This window comes from Cryptomeria japonica, chromosome 8 (assembly GCF_030272615.1).
Source record: "Cryptomeria japonica chromosome 8, Sugi_1.0, whole genome shotgun sequence".
NCBI classification, from domain to species: domain Eukaryota; kingdom Viridiplantae; phylum Streptophyta; class Pinopsida; order Cupressales; family Cupressaceae; genus Cryptomeria; species Cryptomeria japonica.
Genome location: NC_081412.1, coordinates 41882757 through 41907285, shown reverse-complemented (window position 1 = coordinate 41907285; position 24529 = coordinate 41882757). Strand labels below are relative to the sequence as shown.

Here is a 24529-nt window from a genome sequence, read left to right as displayed (position 1 = left end):
AAAGATGGTTGGCTAAGATTAAAGAGAGTAGGTATAATAAATAATATAATAAAGGAAATGGTTAAGATGAATTAGGAAAAGGAGGCTACTGATCATTTGGATAATGGAAAAAGGGAAAAAACTAAATGAATTAATTAAATAAATTAAAGTTGTATTAAATTAATAGAAGAAAAGCCACATAGATTAAATATAAAATATTTATTTAATTTAGGAAAAAGGAGATTTTATATAAATAAAGATATTTATTTAAATTGGGATAGAAAATGCTTGATGAATTAATTAAACAAATAAATATTTATTTAAATAATAGAAGAAAAGGGAAATAATTAAATAAATAATAAATATTCATTTAATTAGGCTATGAAAATTTTAGGTGTCTATAGAAATCAACATTTTAAAACATATTTTCACTTTCATCTCCCATAGGAACTAAACTATCAAGAATTTGGATAATGTGAACTATTGATATTTGATATTTTTTATGTAGACTTCAAATATATTTAAAAAAATAAAATAAAATAAAATAGGGTTTGTGAAATTTTTATGTAAGCTTTATTAACATATTTTTAATATTTAAAAAAGTGATGTTTATTCAATATCACAAGAATTTTTCAACTATATATATAATTATAAAAAATCTTAAACATAGATTGGTAAAACCAATACTTCGTGCATGATTATGTTTGCATAGTTTTTTGTTCCATATTTTATTTTTTATTAATGTTTGAAGTAATATTAATTATAATTTATACATAGGTTTATTGGATATGACAATATTTTTCTTATATCAATCCAAATTAACTTTTTTTATTATATTCAATTTAGGACATGAATACCCAATGTAAATATATTTTGAAAAAAATTCTCTCTATTTTTCTATTTTTGTGTGTGTGTAAAACAAACACCTTGATGTTTGGTGAAATATTTATGTTCACAAAAAATAAAAAATAAATATTATTTAATCAAATTAAATTTATTCAAAATTATTTTTTTTGGAAAGATTATAATAAGGACTACATACAAAATGAAAATTTTAAATGAATCCATTTTATCTCTCAAAAATTTTACCAAAAGTGGTAATTTATTAGCATTTTGATAGGTGCATAGAAGACTCAGTTGAGAGTTTGATTTAAGATTAGGGGATCGATCCAAGGGGTTTTGATCTAAACCTTTTAAATTGAAACCCTTTAGATGGATACCATCAAGACATAAATTATTATTATTATTAATTAATATGTGATTTCAGGAAAAAATCAAGATGACCTATAATAAGGACACACTATTGTGACAAAACCTTCATTTCTAGTGAAGTGTGCATCAGATGCATATATTTGTGGTCTTTTCAAAAATTCTAGTTAAGGGGCTACTTTATTTTGTAGATGTTTATTGTGGTTAGGTAAGTTTGGAATCCCATCAACTTATACCACCAAATTGGAACCATTAGCAAAGATAATTCAAATCAACATTCAATTTGAGGACCTAGCTTAACTTATAGTTATGGTGCAACCAAGGTAAATAGGTTTAGGTTCTTGGTAAATATTTTTAGAATTTGTTGATATAAACTTTATTTCTCCTAATTTAAGGAGTGGTGATTCTATGAAGGACAAACTCATCAATTATTTCTGTAGTGTCAAAAATTGAATATCCTTGCAATTTCACCTACAAATTTGTACCCATTTTAGTGCTCATTCCCCTAGCATTTTTATAGACCTTCTTGTCCCTTGCATCATCCTTTTCCCCTCTTACGATGCTCAATATCCCATTTTACTAGTTACCTTTTTATGCCAATTTTGCGTTAACCATGCGATTCTCTCACCTCCATTGTTTTGTTGAACATAGTATTGTAATTGATGTCAAAGAGATTATGTTATGTTAGAGTAATTGAGAACAATGAAGGAAAAAGTCTAGTAATGTTGGATGGTGCTCTTGTATAATATAGTTAGTGTTATCATCATATACATGTATTAGTTGTTCTTTGTTGCTTAGTAATAGTATTTATATGTTGTTGCACTATCATAGTTTTTGGTACGATATTTTACCATTGTTGGTAGTTATGGCTTATATATTTGATGTAAAGTTACACATGAAGAATGTGATGTCCAAGTTTTAGAGGATTTGGTCAAGTAGACAAAAAGTTAGAATTGATAGAATGTACACTATCTTAGCTTATTGACTGTGCATATATTTTTGCTAGATGTACTACAGGATTTTAATTTGTACCAACTAGAGGAAGCATGTGAAGGTAGTTTTGGAGTCTGGACCAATTGAGTTTGTGTTGGGTAATGTCTAACATAATCTTAATTCTTGTGTAATGTGTTGGCTTTAAGACCGATCTGACAACATGTTTAGTTTTAGAAATATACTTGTGGTTGACTTGAAGATATTGTAAATATGTCATAGGTCAACATGAAGATGTAAATAATATTTAAATTCATATATAATGCCAATCAATTTAATTTTAAGGTGTGGTTTTTTTGAGAAGTTGTGGAAGCTATATTTGATAAGATGAGTATACATGTGATGAAGTGTGTGAACTAAGATGCACATCTTGTACACGCTGTGAGATTATTCTAAAGTACATCATATCAGATAGATGATGAAGATTAAGTTTGGAAGGTTTGCATGATATACATTTTATTTCTTATATGTAATAGAGGTTGGCGGCTTATACTCTGAGTTGGTGCTCAATTCTTTGGATTAGGGGATTGTTGTCTCTTTTAGGTTAATTCCTATAAATTTGATTGAGGATTGGTGTCTCCCTCTTAGGTTGAAAATTGTGTGGGTTGGTGCTTGCAAAATATTATAATCATTATTACATTTGGGTAGTAGTTCCAATAAGTTTTTCTCACATCTTTCTATTTTGGGATTTCCTTGTAAATATGGTGTTCACTTGTATTTTTGTTCTTATCTCTTGCATAGTTGTTTTAATAATAATGTGAGATGTCATAATGGTTTTAAGTTTACATTGGATTTGAGATTAAATTTGGCATATACTGATTCACCCCCTCTCAGTATATCCGTGTGCTTAACAATTGGTATCAAAGCTAAGTTCCTTAAAGAATATTAACAACTTGAGGTGGGTTCAAGATGGAAAATGTAACAGCTCAAGAAGGTTTTTCTATAAACAAGGCAACACTATTTGATGGATCCAATTATGTGTTTTGGAATGTAAGAATGGAAGCCTATATGATGGATCTAAAGTTTGATCCAACACTATTTGATGGGTCCAACACTATTTGATGGATCTAAAGTTTGATGTTTGGAAATTTATTGTGGATGCTTATGAGATTCTAGGAAATCCTCCAAGAGATCAAGTAAGAAGGAAAGCATGTGAGACTAATGCAAAAGTGAGGAATTCTATTTTATGCGGTTTACCTAACTCCTAGTTTGTAAAGATAATGTACTAAAAGACCACAAAGGATAATTGAGACAAGCTTCACAATATCTATAATGGGTAAAAGTACAATACTGTGTCACGTTTTAGGCCAACTTATTAGCACAAGTGGATTTAAATATTTCTAACTAAAAATCCATTTTAGTAAAACATATGGTCTATATAGATTCATTATAGCTAAGTTATATATGGGCCATAACTTTTCCAATTGGAAGTATCTACTAAATATATATTTTATATTACTTTGAGTCTAATTACTTTTTTTTTTTTTTGAAAAACTCGACATTTCAACAATTCCTACTCATATAAATATTTTTTTTTGAAATGTAAAAATACCCTTTTATAGATATACAAGTGGATATTCCAAAATATATATCTTTTAATATTTTAATTGTATTTAATATTTAATATTTAATATTTTCTTTTTATTGAAAGTAGGTCATCAACACTAAAATGTAAGATTGATTATCGTGTCAAGGAAAGATACTTAAATCTTATTTAAATTTTTTGAAAAAAACATGGTGCACTAGAGAAAATAATCTATGTCAAGATGATATAATTCTTTTCTAATTTGGATAAATAATGAATTAAAAATGTGGTGCCAAATGAAAAGAGATATATTTCAGTACACAACTTTTCAAATTTATTGAAAATAATATATTTATAAAAAATAGTAAAAAATATATTGACACACTAAAATTTAAAGTTATCAATGTACACAAAAAATTTGAAGAAAAAAAGGTAAAATTTACTAAATAAAGTTTGGCACCTTATGTAACTTCCATTTCAACATTTTATCAACAACTAAATTATAGTCTTTACTTAATAAAAAAAACTATATTAAAATAATTTTTTATTTTTACTTTTAAATTTGCAAATATAAAATACACAAAATAATATAAATTTTATTGGTTTACATCATTTCAAAATTCAAAACATATATTTCAATTTCTATTGATTCAATTTAAAAAATTGAATCAACATTGGCCATTTGCTTTATAAAAGTGTGACACAACTTTGTACGTTTACCCCTATTAAAAGATGATACTAAAGTGAAGGAAGAAAAGATTCAGACCTACCAAAGGCTATTTGAAAACATGAAGATGAAGGAAGAAGAAAATATTGGCGCATATCTACTTTGGGTTGATGAAATTGTCAATACCATTAGAGGACTTGATGAAGAAGTGAAACATTATTTAGTTATTGTTAAAAAGGTACTTAGATATCTTCCATCTAGGTTTGATTCAAAAGTATTTGCATTAGAAGAAGCCAAATATTTGAACATCTTGAAAATGGATGAGCTATATGGTCCACACTAACTACATATGAGATGATAATTATGAATGATAAAACTTTGAGAAAGGAGTCAAATTTAAAGACATCAAATGAGAATGAGGATTCAAAATATAGTGATGAATTGGATCTTGTGAGAAGGTTAAAAAGTGGTTCTCGAAAGTATAAAGTTGAGTTACCTTTCAAATGTTTAGATTGTGGTGACATTGGTCACATTGCTTCTAATTGTTCCTTCAAAATAAATATTGATGATCAAAAGGAGTCAAAATATAAAAAATGATAATATTCATAAGAAGGGCCTCTATGCTAAGGAAAATAGCTACTCATCTAATGAGTATTATTAATGCACCTCCAAAAGTGAAAGTAAATAGGAAGGATCTTCCAATGGAAATGTTAAATGATGATGTAGAAAGTATGTTTTCTAGAGACGAAGAAGAAGAAGTTAAAGTGGAACTTGAGGAAGAACATCATTATGCTTACAGGGAGATCCAAAATCTTTATAAAGGAATTAGATAATTTGATCATTGATATCAAATTTTAGAGGATACCAAAGCCAAATAAAAATTAGAGAAGTTTATCATTGATTCAAAAATTTAATTGGAAAAAGAAAAATAGATAGAGGTCATGATAGGAAAAATGAAGACAAAGGAAAATGATTGTGCAAGGCTTGAAGCTGAAATTGTATCGTTTAGAAAGGATTTGGAAAAAATAAATATTTAGTGGAGCAAGAATTTGAAGTTTGGAAGAATTATTGAGATCTTGGATGAGATAATAAATAGCCATAAATCACCACACATTAAGATAAATATTCGATTTGATAAAAATAAGGATATAGAAAAATGGAGGATGCGGACACAACTAAGTATCTCAAGTAGAATATGGGAGATTAAGATCTTCTTCCTCAAGTAGTTTAGAAGGAAGCACAATTTCAAGGGATAGTTAAATCCTTGCCATCATATGACAAGTTGGTCTTGCAATGAAGTGCAAAATATAGTAGCACATAGATTGTATATGATAGGGGGAGAGAAAGGATCCAAGTGAACCTTTTCCATTGATGCAACTGAGGGGGGGGGGGGGGGGGGTAAATCAGTTGACAATAAAATTTTCTTTTAGACTTAATCAACATATCCAAAACAATTAGCAGAATTGATAAAAAGTGAAAGCACATACACAAAAAAGAATAGACACAAAAAACACCAAAATTTACATTTAAAAGCCAAGAAGGGAAAAACTACGAAGAATGCTAATTCTCAATATATAAACACTAGTTAAGGTGACACCGATTAAGGTGATTTTTACAAAGTATGACTCGCTACCAAGGTGCTCACTATAGATGGGCTCAAGGCTTACTACCCAGAAAGGCTCATTTCCAAAGAGGAAAGAAAGATAAAGAGAATCCACCACTGAAACACGGTTTGCACTATCAGAATTGCTTCCGATAACAATCCACAACACTATACTCACACAACAAATGGATTCTTTCAATCTTGCATGTCTTCAACACAAAAGGACACACTTCAACTCATCAAATCATACACCTACATATACTATCTCCATAAAAATATAATCCTCAATGTCTATTGAGATAGAGATCTAAAATAGGTCTCCAGTAATCATTTCAGTGGTGGGAAGAAATGAGAAGTAGACCTTATTACACAGTTCCTCATCGAACATGTCAACACATTACATATATCACCAAAGACGGACCCAAAACATTATCCACATGCTATATAACTGCCATTACACAACTTCAATGTCCAATCCAAAAAACCTCGGGCTTCGGACCAATTCGAACCCAAAAGTAGCACTGAATAATTTTTTCGAAAAGCAAGAACATCAGGTAAATCTGTGAAACCTTCAAATGCTAAGCACACTTTATCCAAATACTTGTGCACAACATACTACATCCGGACCTAATTTGGACCACAAGATTTGGCATCAATGACAACACATAATCATAATGCTAAGAGAATGAAGTGTTAAGTGTTTATCACAAGTTGAGCATTTTGTTGGTTTTCCATCAATGATAAAGAGGGGAATTGTTGAACGTAGTGTTGTCATTGATTTCAATGAGGTTATGTTATGTGAGAGTAATTGAGAACAACAAAGGATAGAGCCTAGTAACGTTGGATAGATCTCTTGTAGAATGTTAGTGTTATTAGATTCATAACTTGGTATCTGTTGTTCTTGATTTTCCAGTGTATTTGTTGAGGTCTAGAAGTGTTTGTAGTAGGATTTTGAGGTCTATTATTTTGATAAAATATTTGTATCTTGTTGCACTATCATGGTTTTTGGTACTGTATTTTACCAGAGTTGGTACTTATGGCTTGTTGTTTGGAAGTAAATTAAACTTGCACATGAAGCATGTTATGTCCAAGTTTTAGAGGATTTGGTAAGAAAACAAAAAGTTAGAAGTGACACAATGTACATCATGTTGTCTTATTAATTGTGCAAATGTTTCTATTATATGCACTAGAGGATTGTAACGTGCTCTAGGTGGAGGAAGAACATGAAGGTGTTTTGGGACTAGTTGAATTGTGCTGGGTAACACATAGTGTACACATTTGGGTTAAGGAATACACTTGCATATGATAATAGATGAGTTATCCTTAATTATTTCTTCTAACAAAACTAACATAATTGTATCAACAAGTGCAAGTTATATAGAATTAATTTGATATAATTTTTTTCTTTGCAATATTTTTATATTTATGATTACGGGTTTTTTATTTTTCATATATTTATTTATTTACTTTTAATAGATCCTTATCACTTTCAACAGAAGAAGCTTTGAACTAGTAGAGTCACATTAGGGAACCCATCAACATAGTTACAATCATGTTGAGGTATTAACACCTCCTAGATTTGACTAGATTTGACTCTTGTAGCTTTTTTTTTTTCAATTCTTATCTCTCTACTTCACCTTATGCCTCCCTGCCTGAGCACACTTATCTCTCCACTTTATCGAACATCACACCTTATCTCTCCAACTAGAACCACTCCTTATCTCCCCATTGATCTCAGACTGCCTGCCACCAGGAATGAGACCTTAACACCTCGCTGCATTGCTAATTCTGGTCTTGACATTATGTGGCATTAACACCACACAAGGACTGTGCAAGCCTGTCCAATCATCGTTGGATCAGCCGTGAGATGGGCATCAACACCCAAACCAAAATTTCGTTGATCGTTCATCGATCTTGGAATATATGCACTGACTGCACACCATCCAGAAACGTTGGGAATATCATTGATCGCACATCATCCAGGAATGTGGGGGCAATCGACCTGCAGGGGGATCGAACCTAAGACAACCCAAACAACAGGGCCTCATAACAACCTTTTAAAAATACCTTTTTCTATTCTTGTTTACAATTTTGCTTTTTAATTTTCATTATAGAATGTGTTTGAATTAATTATTAAGAATGTACATTTAAATTTAAAAATAATTTATAATATTTTTTAATTGAATATTATTGTTAAATGTTAATTAAGAGGTTGAGGTGACATTAAAAAGATAAATAATAAAAACAATTTGCATTGCTATGATATATGTTTGTAAAATAGAAAAGTATATATCTAGGTAACACTTTTGTACTCTAGTTTTAATTATTCATTGCAATTTAATCATATTATTTGAAAGAAAACTATAAGCAATAGAAAATTCTTCAGCTTACATTTGGACACTATACTCATCATCTATTTTCTCCTTGCTATTTTTTTAAGACTTTGAATCTAATTTTATTTTACAAATAAAATTCAATACCTTGTTTTCTCTCATCCCAAATTGAGATAAATTGAGTTACTTTGTTAGAATAATGGATACAGAATGTCAAGACTAGTGTCCAAAATAAAATAACAAAGAAAAAATCCTACATTTAGTAAAAATACATACCACATAAGAAGATTTCTCAATAAGATCCCCACAAAAAAACATTTCCCAAATTTTTAGTATTGGTTTACAATCTCCTTTGTCTTGCAATAATCTAAATAATGTAAGGAGGGGATTTTCTACACTCAAAGTGATATACCTCAAGGAGCAAACCAATAGTCACTACCTCACTAAATTGGCACTTTGGTGAGCCAAGAAGATATCAACAACTAATTATCCAAACCTATGGATATATACTACTAGATAGAGGATGTAATAAGATTATATAACTATAAAAACCAAAAGAACAAGCCACAAATACTCCTTGATGACCTCTATTTATCCTTTGTCCAAGGATGTACGTTCAGGTCTGAGATGACAATACAACATGCTGACGTCCTATATAGACAAATTACAAAGGACGGCACAAAGAGTGCAAAGGACCAGTTTTTGATGTATTACAACAATATCCTTAACAATGTAGATATAATGAAAACAACCTTGTATTAATGAAGAAGGAAAAAGGAAGGAGATTCTCACGGTAGTCCTCTGCTTGAAGACTCCGACTAGCTCCCCGAATTTATTTGGCAACCTGCACACACAACAAATAGAGACAAAATGTTGTGGTTGTGATTTTGAGGCTTGCCACAATTAGACCCCCATTTTGGTGTTTTCATCTCCATGTACAACCAAGATAGATAGATTGATAGATAAATAGAATGATAAAACAAAGCATAAGAGATATTCAACAATAAATACGCTATGGAGATAAATAAAAGGAAAAGAGAAAAGCACTCCCCTACCACACCCAAAGTGAGCCTGCCAAATGGAGAAGAAGAAGACCAATCTCCCAAAATGTGAGAATAGCATTGAAATGTGAGAGCCAAGAGAATCGAGCATGCAACTAGAACTTCAATAATGGATTAGAATTGTGACAATATATCAATCGATAGCCAAGCATGAGAATGAATTATTAGAGAGCCAAAATGATGTTCATGAAAGAAGATGAACCCTTTGGGACAAAAATAGATGTCGGTAGGCACACATAGAGGTGTTACAAACATCTTCCAGGTGCAAGTGTAATGCTCAAATGGCCACCTTTAGACTACCAGATTCGTGGGACGCTACCACGATGCACGTATATCTTTGTGGCGCATTAGTGTCTATGAGTCAAATAGTTAGCTAGGTTGGAAAAGGACAAGGTAGAGGTTTTGACGAGACAAGCGAGATGGACAAAAGTACATGGCGATGAAGAAAATATCCAATTATTATAAAGTAGAGGCACTTATGTAGTGTAGAATTATACATGGTATAATTTATGACACTACACTTTACCCCCACTTTAACAAGAATATTATTATCAAGATGCGAGCTAAAGTAGAGATTACTGAGATATGAAGGGGAAGCATAATCCTCTACCCATGCGAATATGGCCCTAGGGAAGAGTCTTGAATCTTCAAAATATGTTGCTAGGCTGTTCCATCAAATTCATGTTAGCAGCAGGTAAACATGTTAGATGAAAAAGAAAATAACATGATACGACATACACTAAGATAATAGATAACGATAAAAAGATAAATATATTTTGTTGGTATAGGTATAAAGTTATGCTAGATAGCCATACGATAGGATGACCTTAGATAGAGTGGACTGGCTACCACAAAAGGTGATAAGATCTAATGGTTTGGCCCCCACCAAGGCGAATGAGATAGTATTTTATAGATTTTCCTGGTGTGGGTAGTAAGTTATGCTAGATAGTCATATGATAGGGTGACCTTAGATAGAGTGGAATGGACCCCGCAAAAGGCAATAAGATCCAGTGGTTTGGCCTCCACCAAGGCAAAAGAGATAATAGTTTATAGATTTGATCAGTATGGGTAGAAAGTTATGCTAGATAGCCATACGGGTGACCTTAGATAGAGTGAATTGACCCCTACGAAAGGAAAACAAGATAATAGAAAATGTAGGTATGATAATGTAGAAATGAAGAGATATAAAAGCATGTAAGGTCACCCCTTAGAATGGTATGTGTGAAGCACATGTCATTCTAAGGAGAAGTGATGTTGTGTCACATCAACATGATGAGATGTTTCCATGGAATGCCACCTTGCAATAGATGGCATATAGCACCCACAACATCAACAAAAACATGAAGGCACTAGGAGATCCATTGAGTCAACATCAAAACCCATAGAAATGAAATGAGATGATATATAGCTACATATGGGTTCTTCATCATGGTACTAAACTTTACAAATCGTATGAAGAAGGCACATTAAAAACAAAGAGAAAATAAAAATTGGGTCAACATGGAAGAGAGCCTAAATGCCCCCAATGCTTTAAATCATCCCCGATATCAAAAAACAATATACAACAGATGGAATAAGGATGATTAATAAATAAAAAAATATCACAATAAAAAATATCCTGTTTCCAAGTACCTACGAGGTGACTTGGTCCTTAAAAGAGATCGTAACACATAAACATAGATAACCTTCTGTTTCCATGTACCAACAGGGTGATTTGGGTCCTTCGAGAGGGAACAAACATATAAAGAAAGATCGAGGGAACACAGACAAACATTCTCTAATCTACAAGATAAAGAAAAGAGGAACTATCTTACAAGTCATCCACCAATAGGTCATCGTCCTCCCAATATTAGTCATACAGGGACAAAGGTCAAGGCCAAAGGGGGACAACTATGAGGGTAGTGCTAGACATAACACAATAGTAAGAGCTAGGGATGAGGCAACTTCCACATTTTTGTGAGGAAAATTTAGATATTTATGCACAACTGAGGGGACTTCTTCCATGGTGATTAACCAAGGCATACCTAGCTTAACCTGAAACAGGTCCGATTCAGGAATATCCATGAAAGTAGTCGAGACCTCTTTGTGTCCCACAAGGACTATCAAAGTGGTATTACTGAGAGGTGGAATATAAAGCTTGTCACACATATGGACAAATGCATGACACTCATCGTATCTCACCCTATGATAGCCATTAATGAATAAGGCCTCCATGATAACATCAACTCAACATGTGCGATCTACCATCACACCTATGATAGTGTAATTGTTGATCTTATCCATATTGTACAATGAGGTAGGATTCCTGCTATAAGGAGCATCTAGAGGTGTGAAAGATATATTTTTATTTTTCACCCTCTAGCCAGGGGCGAGATAGGAGTGATAGTGACCATGTTGACAAAGGGGCCATTGTCCAACTCAGATTTTGATGATGCAAAAATGATAAAGATGTAAAATAATAAACAAAAGGTAGGGGATGAAACTTATCTAAAGATATGAAAAACGAAGTTCATGTCGAGTTCACCAAAATGTAGAGGGGATTTTCTACCCTAAAAGTGATGTACCTTAAGGAGCAAACTGACCTTTGCTACCTCACTAAATTGGTGCTCTGGTGAGCCAGGAAGATATCAACAACTAACTATCCAAACATGTGGATGAATATTTCTAGATAGAAGATGCAATAAGATTATATATTTATAAAACCTGAAAGAACAAACCACATAGACTCCCTAGTAATAATGTCTACTTAGCCTCTAGCCAAGAACTTGTAGGTGGGTCTTAGATGACAGTGTGACACATTGACATCCTATATGGACAAAGTACAGATGATCGTACAAGGAGTGTAAAGGACAAGTTTTTGATGTATTATGACAATATCCTTAACAATGTAAATATAATGAAAACAATAGTATTAATGAGGAAGGGAAAAGGAAGGAGATTCTTACAACATCCATACACTTGAAGATGACAACCAACTCCCCAAATTTGTTTGGAAACTTGCACACATGACGAATGAAGACAAAATGTTTTGGCTTTGATTTAGAGGCCTACAACAGTCAGATCCCCATTTTGATGTTTCCACCTCCACGGACAACCAAGATAGATAGATTGATGCATAAATAGAATGATAAAACAAGCATAAGAGATTTTCAACAATAAAGATGCTATAGAGATAAATGGAAGGAAAAGAGAAAATAACTCCCCTTCCACACCCAAAGTGAGGATGGTGGATGGAGAAGAAGAAGAAGAAGAAGACCAATCTCCCAAAATGTGAGAATAGCATTGAAAGTGTGAGAGCCAAGAGAATCAAGCATGCAACTAGAACTTCAACAATGAAGTAGAACTGTGAGAATATGTCAATCAGTAGAGAGGAATGATAATGCATTGTTAGAGAGATAAAATGAGGTCCAAGAAGGAAGATAAACCCTTCGAGACAAAAAAAAATGAGGTCAATGGATATTTACAGAGGTGTTACAAGCATCTTGTAGGTGTAGGCATAACGGTCAAATGACCACCTTCAGATTGTCAGATTTGTGTGATGCTAGTGCGGTGCATGGACATCTCTATGGAATGCTAGTGTCTACGAGTCAAATAGTTAGCCGGGTCAGAAAAAGGACAAGGCAAAGGCTGAGAGAACAAGTAAGATGGACAAAAGGACAAGGGGATGAAGAAAATCTCCAATCAATGTAAAGTGAAGGAGCTTATGTAGTGTAGAATTACACAAGGTATAATTTATGACATTTCATTTTTCCCCCACTCTAGTGAGCATATTATTATCAAGATGCGAGCTAAAGTTGAGATTACTGAGATACGAAGGGAAATTAGATTCCTTTATCTGTGCAAATATGGCCCCAAGGAAGAGTCCCGAATCTTCAAAATATTTTGCTAGGTTGTTCCATAAAAAACATGTTTGCTGCAGACAAACATTTTAGATGAAAAAGTGAATAACAAATGTATGGTAGACACTAAGATAACAGATAATGATAAAAAGGTAAATATATTTCATTGGTATGGGTAGCAAGTTATGCTATATAGCCATACAATAGGATGACATTAGATAGAGTTGATTGACCCCCACAAAAGGTGATAAGATCTAGTGGTTTGGACCCCACCAAGGAAAACAAGATAATAGTTTATAGATTTTGTTGGTATGGGTAGCAAGTTATGCTAGATATCCATATAATAGGGAAACCTTAGATAGAGTTGATTGGCCCCCACAAAAGGTGATAATATCTAGTGGTTTGGCCCCCACCAAGGCAAACAAGATAATACTTTATAGATTTCCTTGGTATGGGTAGCAAGTTATGCTAGATAGCAATATGATAGGGTGAGCTTAGATAGAGTGGATTGACCCCCACAAAAGGAAAACAACATAATAAAACATGCAAATATGATAATGCAAAAATGTAGAGATTTGAAAGTGTGGAAGGTGTTGGAATTGTATTGTATTTGATGTCAATCAGTATTGGATGACTACCGATAGAATAGATGTATTTGCAACACTGTTATGAAGAAGTACGAGATGTGATATCTTGGATATCACTTTGTGTTGCTGAACATTGGTAAGGTAAGGAAGAGTGATCACTGGTCTTATTGGTACACAAGTTAGTTCCTGACTTGTGTGGATGAAATGGTATGGTTATTGGTACCGACACAGTGTATCCCTGACAAGGAGAACATGTCAATTGACAAGTGGAGAGTTGACAGTGGGCAGGATGCTTGGATGGTGTTTGTGATGAAGAGGCAGACTGTTACCTGAATCACATCAACACTGGATGAGAAGGATGAACAGGTCACCGGTATGCTGTGATGTTGCATAACAACAAGACTCCCACTAGATGAAGATGTAGTCACCAAGGGAAGTGGTGACTGACAGTGAATGTGCCCACACCAGATCACATGTGCTTGATTGAAGAGATGCTACACAAACAGGGAAGTCACATGAGTACATTGTAGAAAGAAGAAGATAAGGTGTTACTCCACTGATAAATGGAGCTTATCTCCTATTATGCATTGTGTGCATCATAGTTTTGGTGAGATAAGGTAGAAGAGGTAAAGGCAAGTCCTTAAAGGCTCACACCGGATCCACCGGTGAAACAAAAGGAATGCCTCAAGTGCATAAAGTCAGGGATATGCACTGGACTGACTGATAACGCATATTGAGATGCCAATACAGATGAAGAGTGATGAGTTTTATAGCATGACAAACCAGTTGAGACATGGTCCAAGCTGATCAGGAAGAAGGCATGGCTGAGCAGATGCAGTCAGAGTAGAATGTGGTCTGACTGAAGATGAAGTCTAGTGAAGATTGATGACAGGGTTTCATCAAGAATGTTTACCAATATGTAAGTCCACCGATAATATGAGCAAGATGCAATTGAAGATGTCCTCACACTTTGTGGAAATGTGCATGCTTGGGATAGACATGTCTGAAGACTGGTTTGAGTGCTCCACCAGTAGTTCAGCACAGTGCAGACATGGTGAGGTGATTGTTAGAGTGTGAGACATTGGTAGAGCAGCGAAGTGCCGACACAAGGGTTACACCGACAGATTAGAAAAGGTCATGACAAGAAGGACAACCGGAAAGGTGGTTAGTGCCGGTAGGGTTGGTGAACCGATATGGGTGTACCAGTTATGTGTGTTGTCGATGACTAGGCATGAACCAACAAAACAGTGTGATGAAGTGGATACTGATAGTGATGCCACGTGAAGATGAAGTGGCAAACTTGCATGAAGTGGCAGATGAAACATGCACATGTCGGCGAGGTAGCTGTGTTTGGCCCGACATTAATGGTGACTGCAAAGATCGAGGTAGAGTTTCAAATTTGTGTGGTTCAAGATCCAGGGCAAATTGATTGTGTGGATTGAAGTAGGCGAAGAAGACAGTTGGGCCATTTATGGTGATTGACTAAGAAAAGCTGACAGATTGGTTGCAGGTTACTGAAGAAGGAAGGCGTGTTTTGGAAGACACGACATTGGCGGAAATGTGCAGGCAGCCATCTCAGAGTTGTGATCTGATCAGATCTAATTGGATTCGATGTGCCTCGTGATTAGTGGAGAAAACCCTAAGGCATCAAGTTTGAATTTCTTTTTGGTAGGAAGTCTAGGTTATAAATATGCAAGCCTAAGAGATAGTAAAGGGTTGTTGAATAGAAGAAATATATTGTGCTGCTATGAAGTGTATTACTTTTGCATAAATAAACTAAGTGCTCAATGAGAATTTGAGAAGTGAGTGAGAGTGAGGGAGAACCTAGTTGAAGTGTTCAACTGCTAGGAGAGAAGTACCGGTAGTGTTCATACCGACATAGCAGAAGAGAAGGAAGTTGGAGAGAAGGTAGAAACAAAACCGATAGAGTTCAGCACTAGATAAAGTGCAGAGCAGTGAGGAGGAGATTCAGTAGAGAAGAAGAAGAGATGAGGTGTATCGGTAGAGTTTACCAGTAGGTAAGCAACAGATAAGAGCAGGAGAAGAGTGAGTCGGTGTAGCAGAGAAGGTATCTCACCGAAAGAGTAAGGTATATGAAATGGTTGCAAGATTCACTTGTAACAAGATAACAACTTTTGTATTTGAAGTTTACTTTAAGAACATTGAGTTGTAGCTCAATGCAGGGGTTGGTGCTCCTTGCGTAGGTGCCCTAAAGTTAGGGGTTGGTGCTCCTTTGGGTTGTAGCCCATAAAGTTAGGGGTTGGTGCTCCTTTGGATTGTAGCCCATAAAGTCAGGGGTTAGTGCCCTAAACTTTGTAACAATGTTTTCATTATGAGGCTGGATTGGAGCAGTAGATTCCAGTAGCATTGCTCACCGTGGTTTTTCCCATATTGGGTTTTCCTCATATATGTTAGTGTTATGTGATGCCTCGTGTGTGTGATTTCATTTGTGTTGGTCTTCCCACTAACTTGTAAGTCTACATTGAGCTAGAACCATTAACTAGTATGCTCACATAGGATAGTTAAAGGGAAAAGTTTGAGAACCATTGATTCACCCCTCCCCCTCTCAGTGGTGCATTGTGTCTAACAATTGGTATCAGAGCCTAGGTTCCTAGTTAGATGAGCTTTCTCCAGCTTGGGTAGATTCTGGCTCAAGGACACAATGGTTTGTTTAGTGTCAATCCCTCCTCTAGTGTTTCATGGATCAAACTATTCTATCTTGAGTTGCAGAATGGAAGTCTTCCTATCCTCTCTAGGTTTCGATGTATGGATGTCAGTTGTTAATGGTCTCTCAAGGAATGTCAGTCCTCCCAGCAGTCTTGAAGAAGAAAGAAGATCTTTGTGCAATGAAGAAGCCATGAAGGCTATATTTAGTGTTGGTATTATGGACGCGTTGCATTAGTTTTGTCATTGATGTCAACACTTATCCTTCTAGAGATCTACATTGTTGATTTGGCACTATGGTTATATTGGTTTACTGTTGAACCGACACATTGTGTTCACCAGCAAGGTTAGTGACTTATGCACAGTCACCGATATATGCTCACCGATAGGTTATATGATTCACCGGTATTGATGATGACTTGTTATCCTCTAGAGATCACTTGATTGTGTCAAAGACATGGTTTGGATACTTGGTTTTGGTGTTTTAGTTATTGGTCTAATCGGGTTGACACATTTGTTATTACTGGTAGATAGGTCTAGGTTATGGACCGGTATGCATTATCTATTCCATATCAATGACATGTTATGGTGATGATTTATTGATTGGATATTGTTGTAGTTGTATTGAGGCGACATGTTGTATTGCATCAAGACTTAAATGTAATTGATTTAATTGTAATAATCTTAGTGAGATGACCTACATATTTGGTCTTAGGTTTTGTATAAATGTAAGATCTCATTTGTGAGATGAAGTGTGGAAGTATGGTATGATCATGGTATGTGCGAATATTCAAGATCATATGAGCAGATCATAGAGTGAATCAAGCAGACATTATTTGAAGGTTAAAGGAAGGTTTGAAGGTGTTTATCAGAGCTTAAACTGGTACTGAATCTATCATTGCAGATGCACTTTGAAGCAATACATTATTCTAGGATTTAACCATCCTATAGTAGTCATTGCGACTCCTATTTGAGCAGTGTGCTCTAGGCGGTTGGCCTTTCTGCATGTGCAAACCCAATTTGTATATGCATACTATCTGCAGTAGTATCATCTGATTGTGGGTAAGGTTTCCCACCATGGTTTTTCCCTTTATAGGGTTTCCACATCAAAATATGTGTTATGTGTTGTGGATGTTGTTTCTCTTTCTATTTCATGCATTAAGTTTCACCGGTATTGCTATAAACTGCTAATCTGTTAACCAAAATTAAGTTTGGTTTACCGGTATTAAGTATTAAGTTGGATTAAGTTATGATTGGTTTGAAATTCATTGACAACTGATTCAGACCCCCCCCTCTCAATTTTTCTTCTGGTTCCTAACAATTGGTTTGAGCTAAGTCCTCTTTTTGCAGAAGTCTAACAGCTTGAGGAGATCCTATGGCAACGAACATTTTCAGGAAGAACAATCCTAAACTTGATGGAACTAACTATGGTATATGGAAGATCAGAATGGAGACACATCTGAATTGCATTGGAAGAGACACATGGGAAGTTACAAAGAATGGCTATGATGGTCCTACTTCGAATCAACCTAATCCACCAACTTTGGGTAAAGATCAAGAAAATGATTGCAAAGCAAGAGAAGCACTTCTGAGTGCATTATTAGATCAGCAAATCATGGGATTATTAGACCAATCTATTGCTAAATCTATTTGGGATAAATTGGAAACATTGAATGAAGGAGACATCACTGTCAAAATTACAAAACTGGAATGTTACCGGGTCAGGTTTGAAAATTTGAAAATGGAAGAAGATGAAATAATTTTTGCTTTTATGGAAAGAGTTAATGAAATTATTTTAGGAATACAATGTTGTGGAGGATCCTTAAGTGAAGATGCAATTGTTTCTAAAGTTTTAAGAGCTTTGCCATTGTCTTACAAAATGAAAGTAACTACTATTAATGTGTTAAGAACAATGCCTAATACATCAGTATCTAGAGATACCTTGGTTGGAAAAATTTCAGCATTTAAGCTTGAGGAATTTGGTTCCGTTGCTATAGTTAAGACTGATTTAGCCTTCAGAGCATCATCATCTACATCACTATCATCATTTGACAAATCTGATTGGAAAGCACTTTATGCAAAAGAACTTGAAGATGCCAATCTTCAATTATTTAAGTCTCTGCCGGTGAGGGTATTACCCCAAGCTTCTCTCTGAGATATTCAAAGGTTTCCTTAGGCAAAGGCTTTGTAAAGATATATGCAATCTACTCTTTAGTATTCACATAAACCAATCTTACTTCATTTGCTTCAACATTCTCTTTCAGAAAATTATATTTGATAGAAACATACTTAGTCTTAGAGTGAAATACCGGATTATTTGATATATCAATTGCTGCTGAATTATCACAATAAATGATTATTGGTTCTTTGTATTTTACCTTTATGTCCTTAAACATTTGCTTAATCCATAATACCTGAGTAAAGTTAGTTGCTGTTGCAACATATTCTGATTCTGTTGTTGATAATGATGCACAACTCTGATTCTTGCTTATCCATGAAATCAATCTGCTACCAAGAAAGAATGCACCACTAGTGGTACTCTTTCTGTCGTCTATATCTCCTACCCAATTTGCATCGGTGTATGCACATAAATCAAAATTTTCATCTTCAGAATGCCAAAAACCAAAAACCAACAATCTCCAGAATAGATCAATACTAGAAATCAAAACCAAAATACAAAAGGGTATATATATCTCTCCCCCAATGAATAATGTTTATCTATAGATATCTCTCCCCCTTTGACATCAAATGCCAGAGCAGTTAAGAAGAAATACCAAAACATACAACCAACTACTCCCCTTGAGAAGTAGCTCTCCTCCATCAAAGCCGAAAAAATATTTCTTTGTTAGTTTCTGTCGGTTTGATGCCAATCTTCAATCATCTAAGTCTCTATCGGTGAGGGTATTACCCCAAGCTTCTCTCTAAGATATTCAAAGGATTCCTTAAGAAAAGTCTTTATTGATGATATTATTTTTGGAGGAGAAGATGGATTGTGTAAGGACTTTGCTAACAAGATGCAGGAAGAATTTGAAATGTCTATGATTGGGGAGATAAAATTCTTTTTAGGATTACAGATTTCACAAATTGATAAAGGTATATTCATATGTCAAACAAAATACTTGAAGGAACTACTGAAGAAATTTGGTATGGAAAACTCTAAACTGGTAAGTACTCCCTATGACTACAACTGATAAATTGACATTGAAGGATGATTCAACTCTTGTTAATCCGACAAGATACAAATCTATGATTGGAGGTTTACTGTATTTGACACAAACCAGACCTGATATAATGAATGAAGTATGTATTATTTCTAGGTTTCAGAGTAATCCTAAATAAAATCATGAATCAATAGTAAAAAGGATTTTTTGATATCTACAAGGCACAACAAATCTTGGTTTATGGTATCCTAAAGATGAAAAATTTGATTTATGTGCATACATCGATGTAAATTGGGTAGGAGATGTAGATGACAAAAAGAGTACCACTGGCGATGTATTCTTTCTTGGTAGCAAATTGATTTCATGGATAAGGAAGAAGCAGAGTTGTATATCATTATCAACAAGAGAATCAGAATATGTTGTAGCAACAACTAACTATACTAAGGTATTATGGATTAAGAAAATGTTGAAGGACATAAAGGTAAAATAAAAAGAACCGATAATCATTTATTGTGATAATTCAACAACAATTGATATATCAAAGAATCCGGTATTTCACTCTAAGACTAAGCATGTTTCTATCAAATATAATTTTCTGAAAGAGAATGTTGAAGCAAATGATGTAAGATTGGTTTATGTGAATACTAAAGAGTAGATTGCAGATATCTTTACAAAGCCTTTGCCTAAGCAAACCTTTGAATATCTCAGACAACAGCTTGGGGTAATACCCTCACCGACAGAGACTTAGATGATTGAAGATTGACATCAAACCAACAGACACTAATAGAGATCTTTTTCCAACTTTGATGGAGGAGAGCTACTTCTCAGGGGGAGTAGTTGGTTGTATGTTCTGGTATTTCTTCTTAATTGCTTTGGCATTTGATGTCAAAGGGGGAGAGCTATCTATGGAAAAACATTATTCATTGGGGGAGAGATATATATACCCTTTTGTATTTTGGTTTTGATTTCTGGTATTGATCTATTTTGGAGATTGTTGGTTTTTTGGTTTTTGGCATTTTGTTTTGGCACTTAGATGTTTTTCCATCTAGTGTTACCATCAATGCCAAAGGGGGAGATTGTTGGTATTATGGATGTGTTGCATTGGTTTTGTCATTGATGTCAACACTTATCCTTCTAGAGATATACATTGTTGATTTGGCACTATGGTTTTATTGGTTTACTGTTGAACCAACACATTATGTTCACCGGCAAGGTCAGTGACTTATGCACAGTCACCGATATATGCTCACTGACAGGTTATATGGTTCACCGGTATTGATGATGACTTGTTATCCTCTAGAGATCACTTGATTGTGTCAAAGACATGGTTTGGATACTTGGTTTTGGTGTTTTAGTTATTGGTCTAATCGGGTTGACATATTTGTTGTTACTGGTAGATAGGTCTAGGTTATGGACCAGTATGCATTATCTATTCCATATCAGCACGACATGTTATGGTGATGATTTATTGATTGGATATTGTTGTATTTGTATTGAGGCGACATGTTGTATTGCATCAAGACTTATTTGTAATTGATTTAATTGTAATAATCTTAGTGAGATGACCTACATATTTGGTCTTAGGTTTTGTATAAATGTAAGATCTCATTTGTGAGATGAAGTGTGGAAGTATGGTATGATCATGGTATGTGTGAATATTGAAGATCATATGAGCAGATCATAGAGAAAATCAAGCAAACATTATTTGAAGGTTAAAGGAAGGTTTGAAGGTGTTTATCGGAGCTTAAACTGGTACTAAATCCAGTATTACAGATGCACTTTGAAGCAAGTATATTATTCTAGGATTTAACCATCCTACTGTAGTCATTATGACTCCCATTTGAGCAATGTGCTCTAGGCGGTTGGCCATTCTGCATGTGCAGACCCCATTTGTATACACATACTATTTGCAGTAGTATCATCTGATTGTGGGTAAGGTTTCCCACCATGGTTTTTCCCTTTACAGGGTTTCCACGTCAAAAATATCTGTGTTATGTGTTGTGGATATTGTTTCTCTTTCTATTTCATGCATTAAGTTTCACTGGTATTGATATAAACTGCTAATCTGTTAACCGATATTAAGTATTAAGTTGGATTAAGTTATGATTGGGCTGAAATTCATTGACAAATGATTCAACCCCCCACCCTGCCCCCTCTTAGTTGTCCTTCCAGTTCCTAACATTCAGTGGGCTCACTGGTGATGTCTCCTCACAGGTGGATAAGTGTAAATCGACAAAAAACCTATGGGATAGACTAAGGAAGCTTTATGGAAATGAACCCTGATCCACTAGATTAGCTTGTGAGGATGAGAAGAAAAATGCAACAAACACATGTACAAATGACAGAGGCAGATCAGATTGCTGCAGTTGCAATGGTGATAAGGAGACCCGTCTCTTCATGGCCCATGAGACAGACATTGAGAGTCACTCATCAAAAGGGGATAATGCTGGTAGATCCCACTGGTATGATGTGTTTGACAATGACACTGAAGAAGAAGAAGATGCAGAGGCTGATCTAGAAGGTGAGTTGCTAAGCGCCCTTGATGAACTAAAAAATGTTAGAAATGAACTTAAGGATTACAAGAAATCAGATAATGAAAAATGCAGCAAGTTGAGAAGTTATCTTGAAGACTCAAACAAAAAGGTCAGCTTACTGACCACTCAGCTAGAAGAGATGTATTGTATTGTCATTTATGTCAATCGGTATTGGATGACTACCGGTAGAAGAGATGTATGTGCAACACTATTATGAAGGAGTACATGATGTGATATCTTGGATATCACTTTGTGTTGTTGAACACCGGTAAGGTAAGGAAGAGTGTTCACTAGTGTTACCGGTACACAAGTTAGTGCCTAACTTGTATGGATGGAATGGTATGGTTACTGGTACCAGCATAGTGTATCCCCAGCAAGAGAACATGTCAATTGACAAGTGGAGAGTTGATAGTGGGCAGGATGCTTGGATGGTGTTTGTGATGAAGAGGTAGAATGTTACCTGAATCACATCAACACTAGATGAGAAGGATGAACAGGTCACGAGTATGCTGTAAGGTTGCATAACAAAAGGACTCCCACTAGATGAATATGCAATCACCAAGGGAAGTGATAATTGACAGTAAATGTGCCCACACTGGATCACATGTGCTTGATTGAAGAGATGCTGCACAAACAAGGAAGTCACATGAATACATTGCAGAAATTAGAAGAGAAGGTGTCACTCCACTGGTAAGTGGAGCTTATATCCTATTATGTATTATGTGCATCATATTTTTGGTGAGATAAGGTAGAAGAGGTAAAGCAATTACTTAAAGGCTCACACCAGATCCATCAGTGAAACAAAAGGAATGCCTCAAGTGCATAAAGTCAGGGCTATGCACCGGACCGACTGAGAAGGCATATTGAGATGCCAATACAGATGAAGAGTGACGAGTTTGTTAGCATGACAAACCAGTTGAGACATGGTCCAAGCCGATCAAGAAGAATGCATGGCTTTGCATATGCAGTCAGCGTAGAATGTGGTTTGACTGAAGATGAAGTCTAGTGAAGATTGATGACAGGGTGTCATCAAGAATGTTTACCATTATGTAAGTCCACTGGTAATGTGAGCAAGATGCAGTTGCAGATATCCTCACACTTTGTAGAAATGTGCATGCTTGGGATAGACATGTCTGAAGACTAGTTTGAGTGCTCCAGTAGCAATTAAACACAGTGCAGATATGGTGAGGTAACCATTAGAGTGTGAGACAACGATAGAGCGGTGAAGTGCCGACACAAGAGTTACACCTGCAGATTAGAAATGGTCATGACAAGAAGGAAAAATAGCAAGGTGGTTAGTGTCGGTAAGGTTGGTGAACCGACATGGGCGTACCAGTTACGTGTGTGGTCACTGACTAGGCATGAACTGATAGAACAGTGTGATGAAGTGGATACCGACAGTGATGCCACGTGAAGATGAAGTGGAAAACTTGTATGAAGTGGTAGATGAAACATGCACAGGTTGGTGAAGTGAGGTCGGTGAGGTAACTCTGTTTGGTCCAACATTAATGGTGACTGTAAATCTTGAGGTAGAGTTGCAGAGTTGTGCGACTCGAGATCCAGGATAGATTGATTGTGCGGCTCCAGATCCAGGATAGATTTATTGTTCAGATCTAAGTAGGAGAAGAAGGCAACTTGGCCATTTATGGAGATTGACTAAGAAAATCTGACATATTGGTTGCAGGTTACTGAAGAAGGAAGGCATGTTTTGGAAGACACGACATTGGTGGAAATGTAAAAACTATCATCTTAGAGTTGTGATCCGATCAGATCTAATTGGATTCGACGTGCCTTGTGATCAGTGGAGAAAACCCTAAGGCACCAAGTTTGAATTGGTTTTTGGCAGGAAGACTGGGTTATAAATATGCAATCCTAAGAGATAGTAAATGGCTACTGAATAGAAGAAATATATTGTTCTGCTACGAAGTGTATTACTTCTTCATGTGAGAGAAAATCAGCTAAGTGCTCAATGAGAATTTGAGAAGTGAGTGAGAGTGAGGGAGAACCTGGTTGAAGCATTCAACCGGTAGGAGAGAAGTACCGGTAGTGTTCATACCGACAAATAAGAAGAGAAGGAATTTGTAGTGAAGGCAAAAATAGAACTAGTAGACTTCAACACTAGTAAAGTGCAGAGTAGTGAGGAGGAGATTCAACAGAGAAGAAGAAGAGATGAGGTGTACCGGTAGAGTTTACTGGTAGGTAAGCAACAAAAAAGTGAGTTGGTGTAGCAGAGAAGGTATCTCAACGACAGAGTAAGGTATATGAAATGGTTGCAAGATTCACTTGTAACAAGATAACTACTTTTGTATTTGAAGTTTACTTTAAGAACACTGAGTTGTATCTTAGTGCAGGAGTTGGTGCTCCTTCGGTAGGTGCC

The 24529-nt window shown here is 35.1% G+C and overlaps 1 protein-coding gene across 1 annotated transcript in view; it reads left to right on the top strand.

Moving 5' to 3' along the window:
• The window catches only part of LOC131857502 (uncharacterized), a 39028-nt gene extending 15138 nt beyond the window's left edge, over positions 1–23890 (top strand). The window contains exons 2-3 of the mRNA XM_059210153.1: positions 21985–22261; positions 23837–23890. Coding sequence (XP_059066136.1) covers positions 21985–22261; positions 23837–23890 — 331 coding nt within the window. The remainder of the gene's footprint in view (positions 1–21984; positions 22262–23836) is intronic.
• The last annotated feature ends 639 nt before the right edge of the window (positions 23891–24529 follow it).